This window comes from Sus scrofa, chromosome 13 (assembly GCF_054392235.1).
Source record: "Sus scrofa isolate SSC_HxYL_T2T_F1_AM1 chromosome 13, Sscrofa_HxYL_maternal_Yorkshire_Landrace_v2.0, whole genome shotgun sequence".
In the NCBI taxonomy this organism is placed as follows: domain Eukaryota; kingdom Metazoa; phylum Chordata; class Mammalia; order Artiodactyla; family Suidae; genus Sus; species Sus scrofa.
Genome location: NC_139395.1, coordinates 191,097,498 through 191,115,009, shown reverse-complemented (window position 1 = coordinate 191,115,009; position 17,512 = coordinate 191,097,498). Strand labels below are relative to the sequence as shown.

The 17,512-nt window shown below is 36.1% G+C and overlaps 1 protein-coding gene across 17 annotated transcripts in view; it reads right to left on the bottom strand.

Moving 5' to 3' along the window:
- The window catches only part of ROBO1 (roundabout guidance receptor 1), a 1,127,179-nt gene that overhangs the window by 779,280 nt on the left and 330,387 nt on the right, over positions 1 to 17,512 (bottom strand). For 8 of the 17 annotated variants that reach the window (XM_021071369.2, XM_021071377.2, XM_084991650.1 and 5 more), the window contains exon 1: positions 4,883 to 5,274. The exons of the other annotated variants lie outside the window; for them this stretch is intronic. In XM_021071369.2, coding sequence (XP_020927028.2) covers positions 4,883 to 4,991 — 109 coding nt within the window. In that variant the 5' untranslated portion in view covers positions 4,992 to 5,274. Of the gene's footprint in view, positions 1 to 4,882; positions 5,275 to 17,512 lie in introns of those variants that run through there. 17 annotated transcript variants of the gene reach the window in all.

Here is a 17,512-nt window from a genome sequence, read left to right as displayed (position 1 = left end):
ACTGTAGAGTTCACTTTAAAATTTTGTAATGGGAGGTCAAAAATAATATATCAAATAAGAAATACAGTGTGGTATATGTATGGAGAGATATTTGTTTTTCCACAGGATAGAAGGTTTGGCAATCTTAAATGGATTTGGTAAACCAGAGACTTTTTTTTCTTTATAAAAAATATCTTCTGAATTAATCCAGAGCATGAGTCTATATATATATATATATATATATATATATATATATATATACTATATCTATGATCCAGTCTTTTCCTTGAATGATATGGCTTTAAAAAAAAAAAAACCCTAAGATTTTTACTTCCAAAAAAAAAAAACTGATAAAACCCTCAAAAAGTATTTAAAAATTAAGTAAATTCAGTAGAGTTATATATATCCACAATGCCTAATGAAAACTCTTACTTTGGAGCATTTCTGTTTTAATTTAATTTCTCTTCATATCAGACACAACTTAGAATAGATTTACAAGGAGATCCTGCTGAATAGCATTGAGAACTTTATCTAGATACTCATGTTGCAACAGAAGAAAGGGTGGGGGAAAAAATGTAATCGTAATGTATACATGTAAGGATAACCTGACCCCCTTGCTGTACAGTGGGAAAATAAAAAAAAATATAAAAAAATTTAAAAAAATAAAAAAATAAAAAAATAAAAATTAAGTAGTTATATATATCCACAATGCCTAATGAAAACTCTTACTTTGGAGCATTTCTGTTTTAATTTAATTTCTCATCACGTCTCATTACATCAATATATAGTCATTGAATAAATGTATTTCCTAGGTTCTTTTTTTTTTTTTTTTTTTGTCTTTTGTTGTTGTTGTTGCTATTTCTTGGGCTGCTCCCGCGGCATATGGAGGTTCCCGGGCTAGGGGTTGAATCGGAGCTGTAGCCACCAGCCTACGCCAGAGCCACAGCCACGCGGGATCCGAGCCGCGTCTGCAACCTAGACCACAGCTCACGGCAACGCCGGATCGTTAACCCACTGAGCAAGGCCAGGGATCGAACCCACAACCTCATAGTTCCTAGTCGGATTCGTTAACCACTGCGCCACGACGGGAACTCCTTTCCTAGGATCTTTACTAAAGCCAGGAAACAAACAATAACAAGAGAGTTCTTTTCTCCTTGTTATTGGGAGAAATAAATAAATAAAAATACATACAAGATATAGTTAAAGATAGATGCTATAAAAAACAGGACTAGAGGGTTGAGAGTTATAAGGCTTGAAGTTCTTTTTCACCCTAGAAGGCTTTTATGAGTTCTTTTTTTTGAGTCATAATGTATATATATCTGTATAGCCTTTTTCACCAAATGTTACATTGTTACATTTTAAGCATTCCGCTGTTGCTATTTTTTAAAACTTACTTTTAATGTTTGAAAATGGTTACCTTTCACAGGATCTACTCTATTTACTAAACTTTCTTCTATGTTTTACAGTTACATATTTTTTGCAATAATTACTATTTTGATGGATATTGTACATAAATAAAAAGAATAGGGGCATATTCAATAATTTTACATATTCCAAAGAATTCACTTAGTTAATATACAAATTTATACTTTCAAATTTAATGAGTAATTCTGAAGCATTCATTTATTTAAGCAAATAATCACTGTTTTTACAATATATTAGGAATTCTACTAAATGCTGGAAATGATAGAGTCTCTTTCTTGAGTTCACAATTTTGAGAAGTAGGCAAAATTACAAACTGATGTAAAGAGTTGGATAAATATTAGAATAAATGATCAAAGTTTAGTTTCTTAAAGATATGTAAGCAAAGGAAACACCTAGGGGCACTACAGTCTCTCAAAGAACAAATGCAATCGATTTTCAAGTAAAAGACTGTTTTTTAACAATCTCTGAAATCTTTTTATGACTTTAGAAGTGCATGAATAGAAATTGATCAAAAAATGACTTGCAGAATAGACTTGTGGTTGCCAAGGGCGAGGGAATGGGGTGGTTGGGGTGGTTGGGGAGCTTGGGGTTAACAGATACAAACTATTGCCTTTGGAATGGATTAGCAATGAGATCCTGCTGTGTAGCACTGGGAACTATGTCTAGTCACTTATGATGGAGCATGATAATGTGTGAAAATAGAATGCGTACGTGTATGTGTAAATGGGTCACCATGCTGTACAGTAGAAAAAAAATTGCATTGGGGAAATAACTATAAAAAATAATAATTTTAAAAATAGACATACACAATATCCTTCTGAAAAAATCAGTGATACAGGCAAGAAAGAATGTAAATTTCCTTATACATGCAGATCCATGCCAAAATCTGTGATGTGACATTCTTTGAAAACTAGAAACTCTGATTGAGATTTATCACCTTGATTTTTATCATTACTTTTTAGGTATAATATATAACTCTCAATTCACTAGGAATTTAAATATCTTTCCAAATTTATTCACAAATTCTCTCAGAGGATATATATAAAGTTTACTATAAGCCTTCTATCACAACTTATTCATTGTTGGGAATCAATTGATCTGTAACCCAACAGGAATTCTCTTAGTTGAGAAATTCTCAATAAATTGCCTCAGTTCCTCTCACACAAACTCTTCAATGCAAGGGTAAGTTTGGATCACTCGATTTTGTGTTTCCCAGGGGTTTATTTGAAAAGCAAAAGGTTGAAGCACAAAGGTTTAAAATGCTGTGTTGCCCTTGTGGTTTGGGGCACTGAAGATCACTATAGTAATTGTAATATAGGAAATTACAGTTCAGTCACCTCTTGAGAAATCAAATAATTTTAAAACATAGCTGTCCCTCTACATCAGGACAATATATTTATCAAATTCCATCCATTTTTTTCTCAACCCAATCACAGGCCCAATTTTTTCCAACATTATTTCCTTAAAAGCATTTTTTGGAAAGTTTGGAACATAGTTTGCTAATGTTTTCTAAAGATATTTATTTATATCCAACCAGCCTGAAGACTTTGGGAGTGCCTACATGAAAGAGTAACACCTTGAGTATTCTCAAACTGATTCATTTTGAGGCTACTCTTTTAAAAACAGACCCAAAGCTGACTCAGGAACTGGGATTTGAGTTTCTCAGAGTCTGACTGTTCTCTGAGGGAGCTTTGTGCTAGGGAAAGAACATAGAATTAGAAGTCTACACACTGATTACAGAGCTGGGTCTGTAACTTAACTGGGTGAATATTCTAGATCAAGTCATTTAACTTTTTGGCATATCAGGTTTCTTTTTTTTAAATGGAAGCAGTCATATCTATCCTTGCTAATGATGAGATTATTGTAGATACTGTTTCTTATAATGGAGATGATAATATAAACTTATAAAGCTAGATAAGTAAAACTTATATTAATGGGCTAGCATGATTAGAATTAAGTCCAAAGTGTGGACTAAAATTGATGACTCTTGGACTTTGAAGAGGAATGAATTCCTCCTAGTGTTATCCAGCGGGATGCAAGATTTAGCTTACATGGTTCCACCTTGGAACAGTGAAGGAGAACATCAAGGCAATCTTCAAGTTCAGAGAAGATATAGTCAATAAAACCAATTACATATTATTTGTGGAAAGTGTAAATATCAGATCTATTTCCTTTTCTGAATCATGAGAAGGAAAAAAAAAGAGATTAATGGAAAAAGAAAGGAGAAAGAGGAAGGAAGATAAAAGGCCATAATAATTGATTACTGAGAAATTCAGGTGAAAGCTAAATTAAACCTATAACTTTCCCAGCTTATCAGGCTTACAGTCCCCATTGATCTATCCATCAGATCATTTCATGACAGTAAAACAAAATGGTAAATGAGCCAAAGGCATGATTAAAGCAAAAGTCATAATTATAGCCATTAGCTCTAAGGCTACTTGAATCTTCTAAATTGGAGTTTCAGTAAAATAGGTTCATTGGCATTGCCTCTTCTGAGCACTCAACAATATTTTGAAACATTCCCCTTTTCCAAAGAGATTCCTTGGTTCATCTCTACATCCCTTTTTTGAAGAGAGTTAAAGAGAAGAGGAATGCATCTACCTCTTCTATCTTGGAGATAGGAATATAGCTACTTCTAAGCTTTCTACACACACACACACACACACACACACACACACACACACACACACACACACACACACACAAGACCCTTCTACCATCTGGGAGGGTAAAAGGGAGAAAAGCCAGTAGCTGGATCTGGCCAATTAGTTCTGAGGGAAACAAATGCCAAATCCATTTCCTTCTTCTATAATGATACCAGAAACGGATTCAGTTCTAAAACTGAAATAGTAGTTTAAATACCATATGTCTTAAACATATAAACACATTTAATAGTGAAATGGTCTTGCATGTCCATAGGGAGAGAATAAGGAAGTTAGTGACTCTAAAGAGTAATATATTTATCAACCAGCAATTCCCAATTGCAAAGCACAGACTCTTAAGTGATTCAAATCAGAGTGCCTATGACATTTGCTATTTCTAAATTTCCTTTCTTGCCAACATCAGAACAAAATGCTTATATGTAAAAAAGTGTATTACGTAGCTAGCATTTGAATATCAACAAATACGAGCAACTTATTTGAACTTTATACAGAAGAGCTGAGGTTAACTTACATATATGGCCCTTGGCTTCTATCTACTCAAAGTCTTTACAGTCTCAGGAATTGTAAGAGTTAACTAGAAAAGCCAAACAAAAGTCTTGCAAGGAAATCCAGAACAATATTGCAGATGTGTGGAGCCTAGAGAAGGTTGAGTCCATTTATTCTGCATGCATATTTAATGTGTAAAATTCTTCCGAAGTCTTAAAACAACCTCTTGGAAATCCTGTGAACTGAAAAGCTAGGCAGACCCGATACATTCCTAAATATAAAGAGGAAAGAAAGAAATGCACCAAGAGTAAAAATTCCTGGTTACTCACGATTCTTTTCACCTCTCCACCTTGATCCAGCTTTCATTCTGCCTGAGACACCCACAGGAGAAGTTATTTCTGCCATCGAGAGCAGCAGCATCAGTAACAGCACAGCCATGCCAGGTAAAAATAACCTCTATGGAGAGTCCTGTCACAGACGAACCTGAAGGCTTTTGCTGGGAGTAGAAAACCCTGGAGCCAATCCTGTCATTTTATTCAGCAGAAATGCAAAAAGGCTGTTTTTCCCATAAATTTTAAAAAAGCAGGTATGGTCTCATCAGGCTTTCCATTTGAATTATGTAGGGAATTTAAAAAAAAAATTAGAAGGGATGTAAAAGCTCCCTCTACACATAAGCAAAATGTCAGGAAAGATGAGCTGACAATTTTCTCTGGTCTCTTCTGCAGCTACCAGTTCCTAACCTGCTCCTGCCAACTCTCACTTGTTCCAAATGTTTGTCAACATTTTTCATAATATGATAACAGGAAAACGCTGAGATTTCAGCTTTTTCCCTCCTACCCATTCTGTACCACAGATTATAGTACTTGACGAATCTGAATATTTAATTTCGGCACTGCAAACACACCTCATTTCAAACAGAGGTGGTTGTTAAGGAAAGAAAAAAAAAATTCGAGTTTTTCTCGAAGCTCTATCTAATGTCTTGTAGAAGGGATTAGATGTATAAATATCTCTGCCAAGACATGATAAAAATACCTCTGCAAAGGGGAAGTGGTAAACCATCATCTTTACTACTTAGCTTGTACTGTGTAAATTATATATTCAAAGAATAATGTAAAAAGACAATTTGCCAAAAATATCCCAAAGCCATGGAAGAGGGAAATGTAATGTACATTGCACATTCAAGGATCCTCTGCACTGCAACACAAACAGCTGTTTGCTTTATAAAGTACATGTTGGTATATTCCATCTCTTCTATTTCCTGCAGAATGATTTTTATCACCTCATGAGCGGAGCAGATTTTTTTCACAAATTAGACTTCTCTGTTTTACAAACAAGTCTATTTCCCGTAGGCAAATTGCAACATTGTCTTGATTATTTTGGAACGACACTGTACCAACATGAGAAGCTTGCCTTCACTTCATGACAAAATTTATTTTTTTAAAAAATAAAAATGTGTTGCTTCTAAGAGCATTATATAACAATAATATAATACATTTATTTTAACAAGCATATAAAGCTATTTTAAGATACTGCTAAACACATAATGATATTCTACAACCTGACCTAATTAAATAGCTCACACAGCTGCCAAAACATATTTCTAAAACACATACCTGAGAATGTGCTGTTTACTGTCAGTCGCCTATACTGCAGTAGAGGAGGGGAAAAAAAAAGTCCTACAGCAGCCAAGCAGGTAATATAAACAGGTGAAAGAGGCTCAGTGGAAGACAAGAGAGAGAGGTGGGGATTGTGGCTCTGCACAGAGAAAGCCTTTGTGATGGGTGGTTACTGCCACTCAACTCCAGGTCAGCATTGCTATGTGAATTGTAGACTCTGGGTTGCCAGATGTTTTAATTTTTAAATAGAAGCTAGAAATTCAAACTATAATGAGGAATCTCCTAATTATTAAAGAAAAATATCACAACTGTAAAATTCTTAACCAGTCATATAAAGCAGAGTGTTCTGAATCTGGTTCTAATTTAAATTTTTCAGACTCTTTGATTCAAGAAGCATTCCTTAAATGCCAATAATATATCAGATATATTATCAACAGAAAATATCCATAAAATAATCTCATAGATTAGACAGACATTAAACAGACAATTTTTCATGTGATATGAAAAATGCAGTGAAAATACATATGCAATTTTCTGTGGAATCATAAGAGAAGAAAATGTCTGAATTTCTAGGGCTATTAAAGAAAGGTTTTTTTTCCCCCTCCGATTCCTACTATGAACTATAAAATCAAGTCATGCTAGGAACATTCGCATTCTCCAAAAGACCATGAACTTTCCAGACTGTCAGGTCTTCTTACATATTATCTTTCTCCTTGAAATAACTTTTACCCATCTCTACTTTATATAATCCTATTAATGTGTAATAGCTTTAAGAGAGTTTATCTTCTCAGACTTTCTCAGGCATAATTATCCATTTTTCTCATGACTTATTCACCTAGAAGCAGAGATCTCAGCAATTATTTTAGAGTTTATGTGTGTATGTGTGTGTATGTGTGTGTATGTGTGTAAACGTGCCCATGCACCTGTGTGTTCAACAGGAGGAACATAGCTTGTTGTGGGCCTGACTGTCTTATAGTCTCTTTATAGTCCTAAATTCAGTAATAATTTCTGTACATAAAAGAAAATCACCAAAAGTTTGTTGAATGATAGTCCATTTTCTCTTACATTATGGATATTAATTTGAGTCAGTAAGTTTTTAAATTAAAATATGACTTTAAAGAGCCAGGATAACTTCTTTTATTCTCTAAATGTGTATTTATTTATATGCTGTCATTTGCTTTCGTTGATCATTAGCATTACAAGGTGTTAGAAATAAATAGGAAATCCTGCTTACATTTATTCTCTTTCAGTTAAAGTCAATTATAACCATCAAATGAAAGCAGCATCTTAGTCTCTATAATCCACACTACATTAGTGAAAGCTCTATTAACTTTCAGGTCATGAGAATTAGGAGATCATCAAGAGGGAGCAATTATAAATATGCAGTGTGCATTGATTTATATGTTCTCATTTGCTTTCCTTGGCCATTAGTATTATAAGATAGCATAGATACACAGAAAATTCTAGTTATATTCTAAGACCAGCTTTTAAATCTGCAAATCTTTAAATATAAAGACACTGAAGATTATGAGTGGATGGGTTTAGTCTGCTCTAAATTATGAATTGGTACAAAGCCAGTTATTTGTCAGTCACATCCTAAATTCCACATCTTTAACTACTTTGATTTAAAACATTAAATAGGTAAAGTGCATTTCTGCATCTTCTTTTTCTTCTTGTTCCAAGCTCTCCTTCCACTTGGCTGTCCAAACACACTCTAGTCTGACTTGATGGAGGTGAACAATCTCATTCTTCCTAAGTGAAACTGATGAGTGCCATCATGTCAAATAACCTAATAAATAAATCCTGACTCAAGAAATTAATAGGAGCAGTCAAAAGCCTCCTACAATTCACTCATTCAACACAGGTTTTCTGAGTACCCAATATGCATCAGGCAGGAGGCTAATTACTGAGGAGTTGCAATGAATCAATTAATATGGTTATATGGTTGTTGCTCTCAAGGAGCTGATGTTCTAGTGAGTGGAATTTGATACCATATAACAAAATCCCAACATACTTTTATGTTGCATCTTCAATAAGGTGAAAGGGAGAGTTTCATGAAAAGATTATAGCAAGGAGACTTAAGAGTTCTTTGAGGAAGTAATACCTAGGCAGAGACAGGATTATTAAGCATATACAAGGCAAAAGTGGAAAATACAGGAAATAAGTTCAGCCATACAGAAATGCTATGCAAATTTTTTTCAGGCATAAAAGAGTTCGGTGCATGTTAGGATGAAAGAATAGCTGAAGAGATAGGTAGAAACCTATTTAGTTTGAGCCTTTTGGCTTGAAAGCTTTATTAAGGACTCATAACTTTTTTCTTAGGTTTTAAGAAGGAATAGATCTTTGCATTAAAAGGTTACGTTTCTTCTCTTCAATAGAAAGAAAAAGGTGTAGGTGTCAAAAAAGGAGGTGGGAAGACCAACTAGGAGACCATCACATTATTTACATGAAAATTTTATACTAACAGTGACAGAAAAATAAATGAATATATTAGAAACATATTCTGGTGGCAGAATCAATAAGATTAGCTGATGAATTGTAAATAGACTGTGAGGGAAAAGGAGTTCTAAGGTTGCTGTCAGGTTTCTGGAATGGACACAGATCTGAGAATCAGGGGTGACCAGTGGTCTTTTGAACTTAAAGTTCTTTTTTTAATTTTTATTTTTCTATTGTAGTTGATTTACAATGTTTTGTAAAATTATGCTGTACAGCAAAGTAACACAATCATATATAATGCATATTGTATATATTCTATATATATACACACATATTTTATACACAGTCACACACACACCACACATTCTTTTTGTCACATTATCCTCTATCGAGTTCCATCACAAGTGACTAGATGTAGTTCCCTGTGCTATATGGAGGGATTTCATTGCTGATCCCCTCCAAATGCAAGAGTTTTCATCTACTACCCCCAAACTCCCAAATCGAACACACTCCTCCCCCTTGGCAACCACAAGTCATGTTCATGAGTTTGTTTCTTTTCTGTAGATGGGTTCATTTCTGCCATATATTAGATTCCAGATATAAGTGCTATCAAATGGTATTTGTCTCATTCTGACTTACTTCACTTAATACGAGACTCTCTAGTTCCATCCATGTTGCTGCAAATAGCATTATTTTGTTCTTTTTTTGTCTGAGTAGTATTCCTAAAGTTCTTTTCCTTGTTAAATAACTTTCCAAAATAGCACTATCCCTTCAAACTAGATAGGGATGGAATATATAAAGCTGAATGAAAAGGAGAAAAATAAAACTGATATTAAAAAAATAAGACCTTAAATACAGTGAGAATTGGCATATTTGTCATTTTGTCATATATAAGCCTTACTTCTCATATGAGGAAGATTTAAATTATATAAAGAATAATGGCTATAATGTGGTAAATGGATTTGGAAGGATAAGCATTCTAACTGGAAGACCACTTAAAGGCTATTATAGTAATCCAGGCAAAAGTTGATCATGGCCTAGGGATTTTGGCATTGGAGATGGACAAATAGATTTGAAAGAAATAGAAGTGATAAGATTTGGTGCTCTTTTGGTTGAGAAATTCCCTTCCATATTAGTCAGTTATAGACAGTATTACCAAACCATGTGTCATACCAGTGGTTACTTTTATAAATCCATAATAACATGTGTGATATCTTCATACCATGTTTACAGGAGAATGCACTTGTCTAGAGGATAATATTCTGACTGCAAGTGCAGATGCTATTAGAAGATACATTTTATTCCTATGGCACTTTGCAAATTGCTTGTATATACATTACCTCCCTTAATCTTTAAACCAGATTTCTGGAAAATAGACTGATTATTCTTGCCTTTTCAGGTTAAAAAAAATACCCACCAAACAAACAAACAAAAAAACCAAACAAAACCCATAAAGTTTGAGAGCTTAAAATATTTTTCCAATATCAAAACCTAGATTGGAAAATGGCAGAGCTTCTGGAGTTGTTATAAATATTTCCAAAAAGGAGAAGACATGAATTCCCATTCCCAAGTAGGGGCTGGATAGCTATTGAAAATGGTGAAACTCTGAGGCTAGGTTGTAAAAGACACTGGGATTTCCTTCTCCAGCTCAATCTTTTTCCTTTTGATCATTCACTCTGGGAAGCCAGCTGTCATTGTAAGGAAACTCTGGAAGTTTATGGAGAGGCTCCCATAGCAATAAACCAATGTATTAGTCCAAGAGTCAGCCAGCAACTGAGGTCTGCCAATATGCATGCCAGGGAGTTGATGGGCCCTATCCACCACAGCCCTGGCTAACAGCTTGACTCAACTCCATGAGGCCTTGAGCCAGAACCACCAGTTAAGCTGTTCCAGATTCCTGATCCTCAGAAATTATGGGAGATAATAGATGTCTGTTGTTTTAAGCTGCTGATCCTTGAGGGTAATTTTTACACATCAATAGTTAGCTACTGCAACCTGGGTCATGAGAATGCTCTCATTTATTTTCATCACAGCTACTTCCAAAACCATGACTTTGATTCTTACATCAGCTGGTTGGTAAAGGCCATGGTTGCAGTCATAGCTCCGATTAACCACCTCACTATTTAATCTCCTTTATATGAATGAGGTCAGGTGAAAATACATTAATTTGAGGAACATCAATTTGCTGAACTCTATTCTAATCAACACTGCAAATTTCTTTTGTCTATTTGACTAGCAAAGTGTTTTTGAACATCTGCATATGTTTAAATCGGGTATATAGTCCCCAGTTCACACAGTTCCTGATAGCACCTAATTTTTCACTCCAGTTAGGTGTCTGCACATATTTAGGTTATGAGTATAGTTTCAGGATATATTTTCTTAGCAATTTTCTTAGTAATTTTCAGGTATGTATATAATATAGTATTATTAACCAAAATCAGTGTTTTGTACATTTGATCCCTAGAACTTATTCATCTTATAACTGGGCACTTGTGCTCTTTGACCAAGATCTCCTCTTTTGCCCCACTGCTCCCCACCCAGTAACCACCATTCTAGTCTCTGTTTCTATGACCTAGATAAAATGCCCTACTTCTAAGGAATATCTGCCTATTGGGCCTGTAGCACAGCATATAACACATTTTAGACTCTTAACAAATACCTCACATAAGTAATTCATTGGTATGATATTCACCTAAGAAAAATATTAATATGGTAGAACAAAAACTGTGAGTGGTGGTGCCCTGTATTCTTATTTTTTCACTTTCTCCAGGAAGCCCTGAATCCATCCCTTGTATCTGCTTTTTAAGGAAACACCAGTTAATTTCTTTTTATGACTTATGGAAGATAATTCCTCATTTCTTAAAAGCATTCTGCCCATTGATTTTGGTATCAGACTATAATAATCAACAGCATTATAGCACATTCAAGATAGATGAGGAGTTCCCATTGTGGCTCAGTGGATTCAGAAGCTGACACAGTGTCCATGACAATGTGGGTTCAATCCCTGGCCTTGCTCAGTGGGTTAATGATCCAGTGTTGCCACAAGCTAAGGTTTAGGTCGCAGAGGCAGCTCAGGTCCCATGTTGCTATGGCTGTGGTGTAGGCCTCAGCTGCAGCTCTGATCTGACCCCTAGCCTGGGAACTTCCATATGCCACAGATGCAGACATAAAAAGAAAAAAAAATGGACAAGAACTTGAAGCTCAAACACAATTACTTTTATGTCGCCTGAATTGGATTTAACATATTAGATATATAAAAATATATGTGGGCTGAAAATAATTTTGCAAAAATGATTTTATTGTGTTCCTACTGCTATGATCAATACAAAACCTTCAGCCATGGTAACATCTCACTCTTTCCACCAGTAATTAGAACAGCTATTTATACATAGTTGCAATAATTGTTTGATTGCATGAATAAATTAACAACCAAAGAAAGAGAACTGTTTTATGCAAATAACATTAGCACCAATTTTTAATTGGGCAAGCAGGTATACGAAATAGGCTACTATCAGACCTGAAATTCTTTTAGTAACTATAGGAGTGCAGCTGACACATACACACATAAATAGATGGGTAGATGAGTGGATAGAGATACTGTGCTGGGTACCAAACAGGTATTAGACATAATCATGTCCATAAACTCATGGGTAACCAGATACCAAGAAACCTACAGAAAGAAATAAAAGCATAGGTATATCGGGTTCTAGAGAGCTAAACATTTAATGCTAAAGGAGGTTGGGAAATGGATTGTGTATCAAGGAAATGTGTGGGAGAAGCTTTGACTTAAGCAGGACTAAATGTAAATGTTGGTCAAGGACAAAAGATGGTGAGAGTTAGGACATTCAACACAGGAATAAAAAGAAGCGACCTGGATGTGCCTTGGCAAGTCTGTATCAAGACAGCCTTCTGTGACTTGATCAGACTGAATTTGAAGGAAAACCACAGTGAAAGTCAGGTTGGTGTCCCATAGCCCATGAAGCTGATTTGAGGAGCAGGAAGTCTAGTCTGAGAGCAAGGGGAGAATCTTTTGTTCTGAGCAAGGCAGTGCGAGGAAGAGACCCGCCACTATCATAAACAGAAAGGTATAGCCTCAGTAGACAGAAAGATCCTTAATGTTTAATTAGACAAACAAAATGATCTCTTTGTCCTACATTTAATCAGAAACTCTTACACACAGGAATCACCTGACCAGAGTATCACAGGTCTCTCTCCCTTGAGAGTCACAAGCTCCACCTTCCAAAGGGCGACAAGTCATTTTTTTTTTAAAGTAGATTCTACAATTGTGTCTGTATAAAAGAAAAGCTATCATTTGAACATGTCAGGAACTTAAAGAGTGTCAACTGCTTAACTTGTGGATGCTGAGCTCCACTCCCATAATACCTTGGTGTCCTCATTGGAGAGAGAATTTTAGTTAAAGTGAAAAAGTCTTGACCAGATCAATATGGTGGGATAGAAGGACACGGAGCTCATCTCCTCTGACCAATACATCAAAAATACATCTATGTGTGGGACAGTTCTCATGGAACACCTGCTGAAAGCTGGCTGAGGAACTCATAAAACTGAAATTGTAGGAAGGATGGCTGGGTGGCCAGCAGGGGCGGGGGGTGGTGAAAGAAAAAAGAGAAAGGAGTTGGGATGGTATCTGAGCCCTGGGAGGGAGATATGAAGGAGGGTGGGTTCCCTCACTCTGGGTGACCCTTTCACTGGCAGGCAGATTGGCCAGGACACAGGGGGAATTCAGAGGTTTGGAGAAGAGTGTAGAAACTGTTTTGCAGTGGGCAGAGAAGAGAGAGACCTGCACGGAGGGTCCTGGCAATCTTGCTGCAGTCCCCAGCCTCAGATGCATCTGCTGGTGAGCAGGGGCTGGGTGCTGAGGCTTAGGCTTTGGAGGACAGACCTGGAGAGGGAACTTGGGTTGACTGCATGGAGACAGCCTGGGGGGCTGGAGTGTGGTCCAAGCCACAACCAGGGGTATGTGCAGTGGGGTCTGCAATTGAGGCCCCATTGTTAAGAGGTGCATGGAGGGAGGAATGGGGGCTGTGACACCAGCCTCTTTCTTGGTGTGCTCCCAGTGGGAGCCGCTCCACCTCTGCAAATTCTGGGAGGTGTACCACCACAGAGGCTCCATCTCTGAAAATTCTGGTGGGTTTCCTATACCTGGTGACAGGACTAACATCTGAGCTGATCCCCAGGGACTGTGTGACTTCAGAAGTAGGGCTGAAATCTAAGTCTCTCAGTACCTGTTTGATCCTTGGATTTACATGCGGCAGGTGACTTTGCAAGCTCAGTGCCAGTGGGATATTCAAGTGGGATTACTGATGCTCCTATGACTGGAACATGTCTGGTGACAGTGACTATGGGCTCTATGATAGTGGCTATATAGCAGGCACATAGCCACAGAGGTGGGGCCAGGGTCTAGACTGACCCAGTAGCTCTCAGAGTGGATCTAGGTGTGTGAATATAGCAGTTCTGGTGCCTGATCTCAGCGGATCTGCACTAGTGGCTTTGTGAGCATGGTGCCTGTGGGTCACCCAGGTAGACTTCCTGAATTCCCAAGATTGAGGCAGGGCTGGGGACACTGCCAAAAACAGTGTACTTTGTGAGCCAGCACAATGGGTGGTAGGCAACACCACAGAATGAGCTTCACTGGGGACAGCTCCTGTAGAGGCATACTCACTGGCTCCTCTCCGGGGGAGTGCTCCAGTCCTGCTTTCCTCACACCCTAGTTCAGAATCATATCTGGAGGCATTTAGTCAGACAACTTGGGAGCAGACCCTGTTCTCAACAGGACTGTGACAACCAGAGAGCAAATAGGAGGTCCCACTGCACATCTACTGCAGGCTCTAGTCACCACAACAGCAATCACACACTCTAACAGGGGATAAAGGCCAGCACACTCTAAGGAAAGGTGTGGCAGGCATCTACATTAAAAACAGCCCTTACTCCATCACAAGTGACTAGATATAGTTCCCAGTGCTATACAGCAGGATCTCATTGCTTATCCATTCCCATGATGGTAGATAATGTGAGAAAAAGAATGTGCATATGTATGTGTGACTGGGTAACTTTGCTGTACAGCAGAAAATTGACAGAACACTGTAAACCAACTATAATGGAAAAAATAAAATCATTCAAATAAAACAGCCCTTGCACCAAAAACATTAGACTCAAAGAGGCTACACAGGGACACTCCCACCTAAAAACAGTCCTTCAAGACAACACTAGATAACTGTTTCTTGTAAACTCATAGAGTCAGAGAAATATAATTAAAATCAAGAAGTGGAGGAACCTCTCCAATTAAAAGGTCAAGAAAATTCTGAAAGAACAAACAATGAAAGAGATGTTTCTGTTCTATCAGATCCTGAGTTCAAAAAGGAGGTAATAAAAATACCAAAGGAAGTAAGGAAGGCTATTAATAGAAATGCAGATTACTGTAAAAAAGTGAACTAGAAACTACAAAGAGGATCAAATTAATATTAGAAAACTCATTTGCTGAGACAAGAGCTGAGCTAAAGGCAATAAATAGCCAACCAGATAATGCAGAAGGATGAATAAGTGATTTGGAAGGTAGAATAATGGAAATCACTCAATCAGAACAGCAGATAGAAAGATACATTAAAAAAATGAAAGCAATATATGAGAGCTATGGGATAATAGATCCCATATAAATCCCCATAAATCCCATATAATCCCAATAAATCCCAATCTACACATAATAGGGATCCAAGAAAGAAAAGAAAAGGGGAATAAAAATGTATTTGAAGAAATTATGGCTGAATACTTTCCTAACCTAAAGAAGGAAATAAATATCCAGGTACAGGAAACAAAGAGGGTTCCAAACAAGATGAACTCAAACAGACAGAGCTACACCAAGGCATATTTCAATTAAAATGGCAAAAGTTAAAGAGAGGATTGTTGAGACAACAATAGAAAAACAAAGAATTAATTACAAGGGAACCCCTATATTACTATTAGCTGATTTCTCTACAGAAACATGGCAGGACAGAAGGAAATGGCAAGATATATTCAAAATCCTGAAAGAGAAAAAGCCTGCAACTTATGATACTCTCCCAAGCAAGATTTGTCACTTAGAATAGAAGAAGAGAGAGTTTCTCAAACAAGCAAAACTAAAAGAATACAATAATACTAAACATATCCTTAAAAATATGAAAAGGTATTCTTTATATAGAAAAGAAGCAAGAACCTAAAGGAAAGAGAAAATTACAATTGGAAAGTAAATCACTTCAAAAGGATAAACATGAAAATATAAAGAGGATATCAAAATTATTAAAAGTGGGGGAGGAAAGTAGAAAATGTCAAATTTGATTCAGAATGTGTTTAAGCCTATGGGAATACCAGTATAAATCAAGTAGAATCAGTAATGGATTAACATACTTGCAAAACAAAATAACCACAAGTCAAAAATTTTCAATAGATTCACAAAAATCAAAAGGAAGAGAACATAAGCACAATACAAAACAATAAAACCACAATAGGAAGGAAGAAAGAAAGAAAGAAAGAAAAAGGAATAAAGAAAAAATACAGAATCAACTGGAATACAAGGTTTAAAATGGCAATATATACATATCTATCAATAATTATCTTAAATGGCAATGGACAAAATGCTCCAATTAAAATAGATAAAACAGTAGACAGGATTAAAAAAAAAACCCAAAGCCTACAATATATTGCCTACTAGAACCTCACTTTAGGGCAAAGGTACACATAGACTGAAAATAAGGGGATGGAAGAAGATATTTCATAAAAACAGAAATGACAAATCCGAGGTTGCAATATTCATATCAGAAAAATAGACATTAAAATGAAGGCTCTAAAGACAGATAAAGAAGGACACTATAAAATGATAAAAGGATCAATACAATAAAAAGATATTGCACTTGTTAACATATATGAAGTCAATACAGGAGCACCTAAATACATAAAACAAATATTAACAGACATAAAGGGAGAAATTGACAGGAATACAACAACAGTTGGAAACTTAACACCCTACTTACATCAATGGACAGATCTCCCAGACATAAAATCAATAAAGCAACAGAGATCCTAAATGATACAATAGAACAGTTTAGACTTGAATGGTATTTTTAGGATATTATGTTCAAAAAAGCCCAGAATACATTATTTTAAAGTGCACATGGAACATTCACTAGGATTCATCACTTCCTGAGATACAAAACAAGCCTTAACAAATTTAAGAAGATATAAATTATTTCAACCTTCTTTTCTGACCACAATAGTTTGAAACTAGAAATCAGCCACAGAAAGAGAAACAAGAAAAAAAAATTACATGGAGTTGAAACAACATGCTAGTAATGAACCAACTGGTCAATGATAAAATCAAAGAGGAAACTAAAAAATACCTTGAGACAAAAGACAATGAAAACACAACCAAGCAAAATCTATGGAATGCAATAGAAGCAATTCTTAGAAGGAAGTTCCCTGCAGTACAGGCCTTCCTCAAAAAACAGCATGGCATGAGCACAAAAACAGAAATATAGATCAGTAGAACAAAATAGTGAGCCCAGAAAAAAACACACGCACCTATGATTAATTAATCCTTGACAAAATAGGCAAGAATGTACAATGGAGAAAGGACAGTCTCTTCAGCAAGTTGTGTTGGGAAAGCTGGACAGCCCCATGTAAAGAAATGAAGTTAAAACACACCTTTATACCGTACACAAAAAATAAACTGAGAATGACTTACATATAAGACGTGACACCACAAAATTCTTATAAGGAAACATAGGCAAAACGTTCTCTGACATAAATCTTACCAATGTTTATTAGGTCCATTTCCCAAGGCAATATAAATAAAAGCAAAAATAAACAAATGGGGCCAAATTAAACTTATAAGCTTTTGCACCATAAGCCTATAAACCA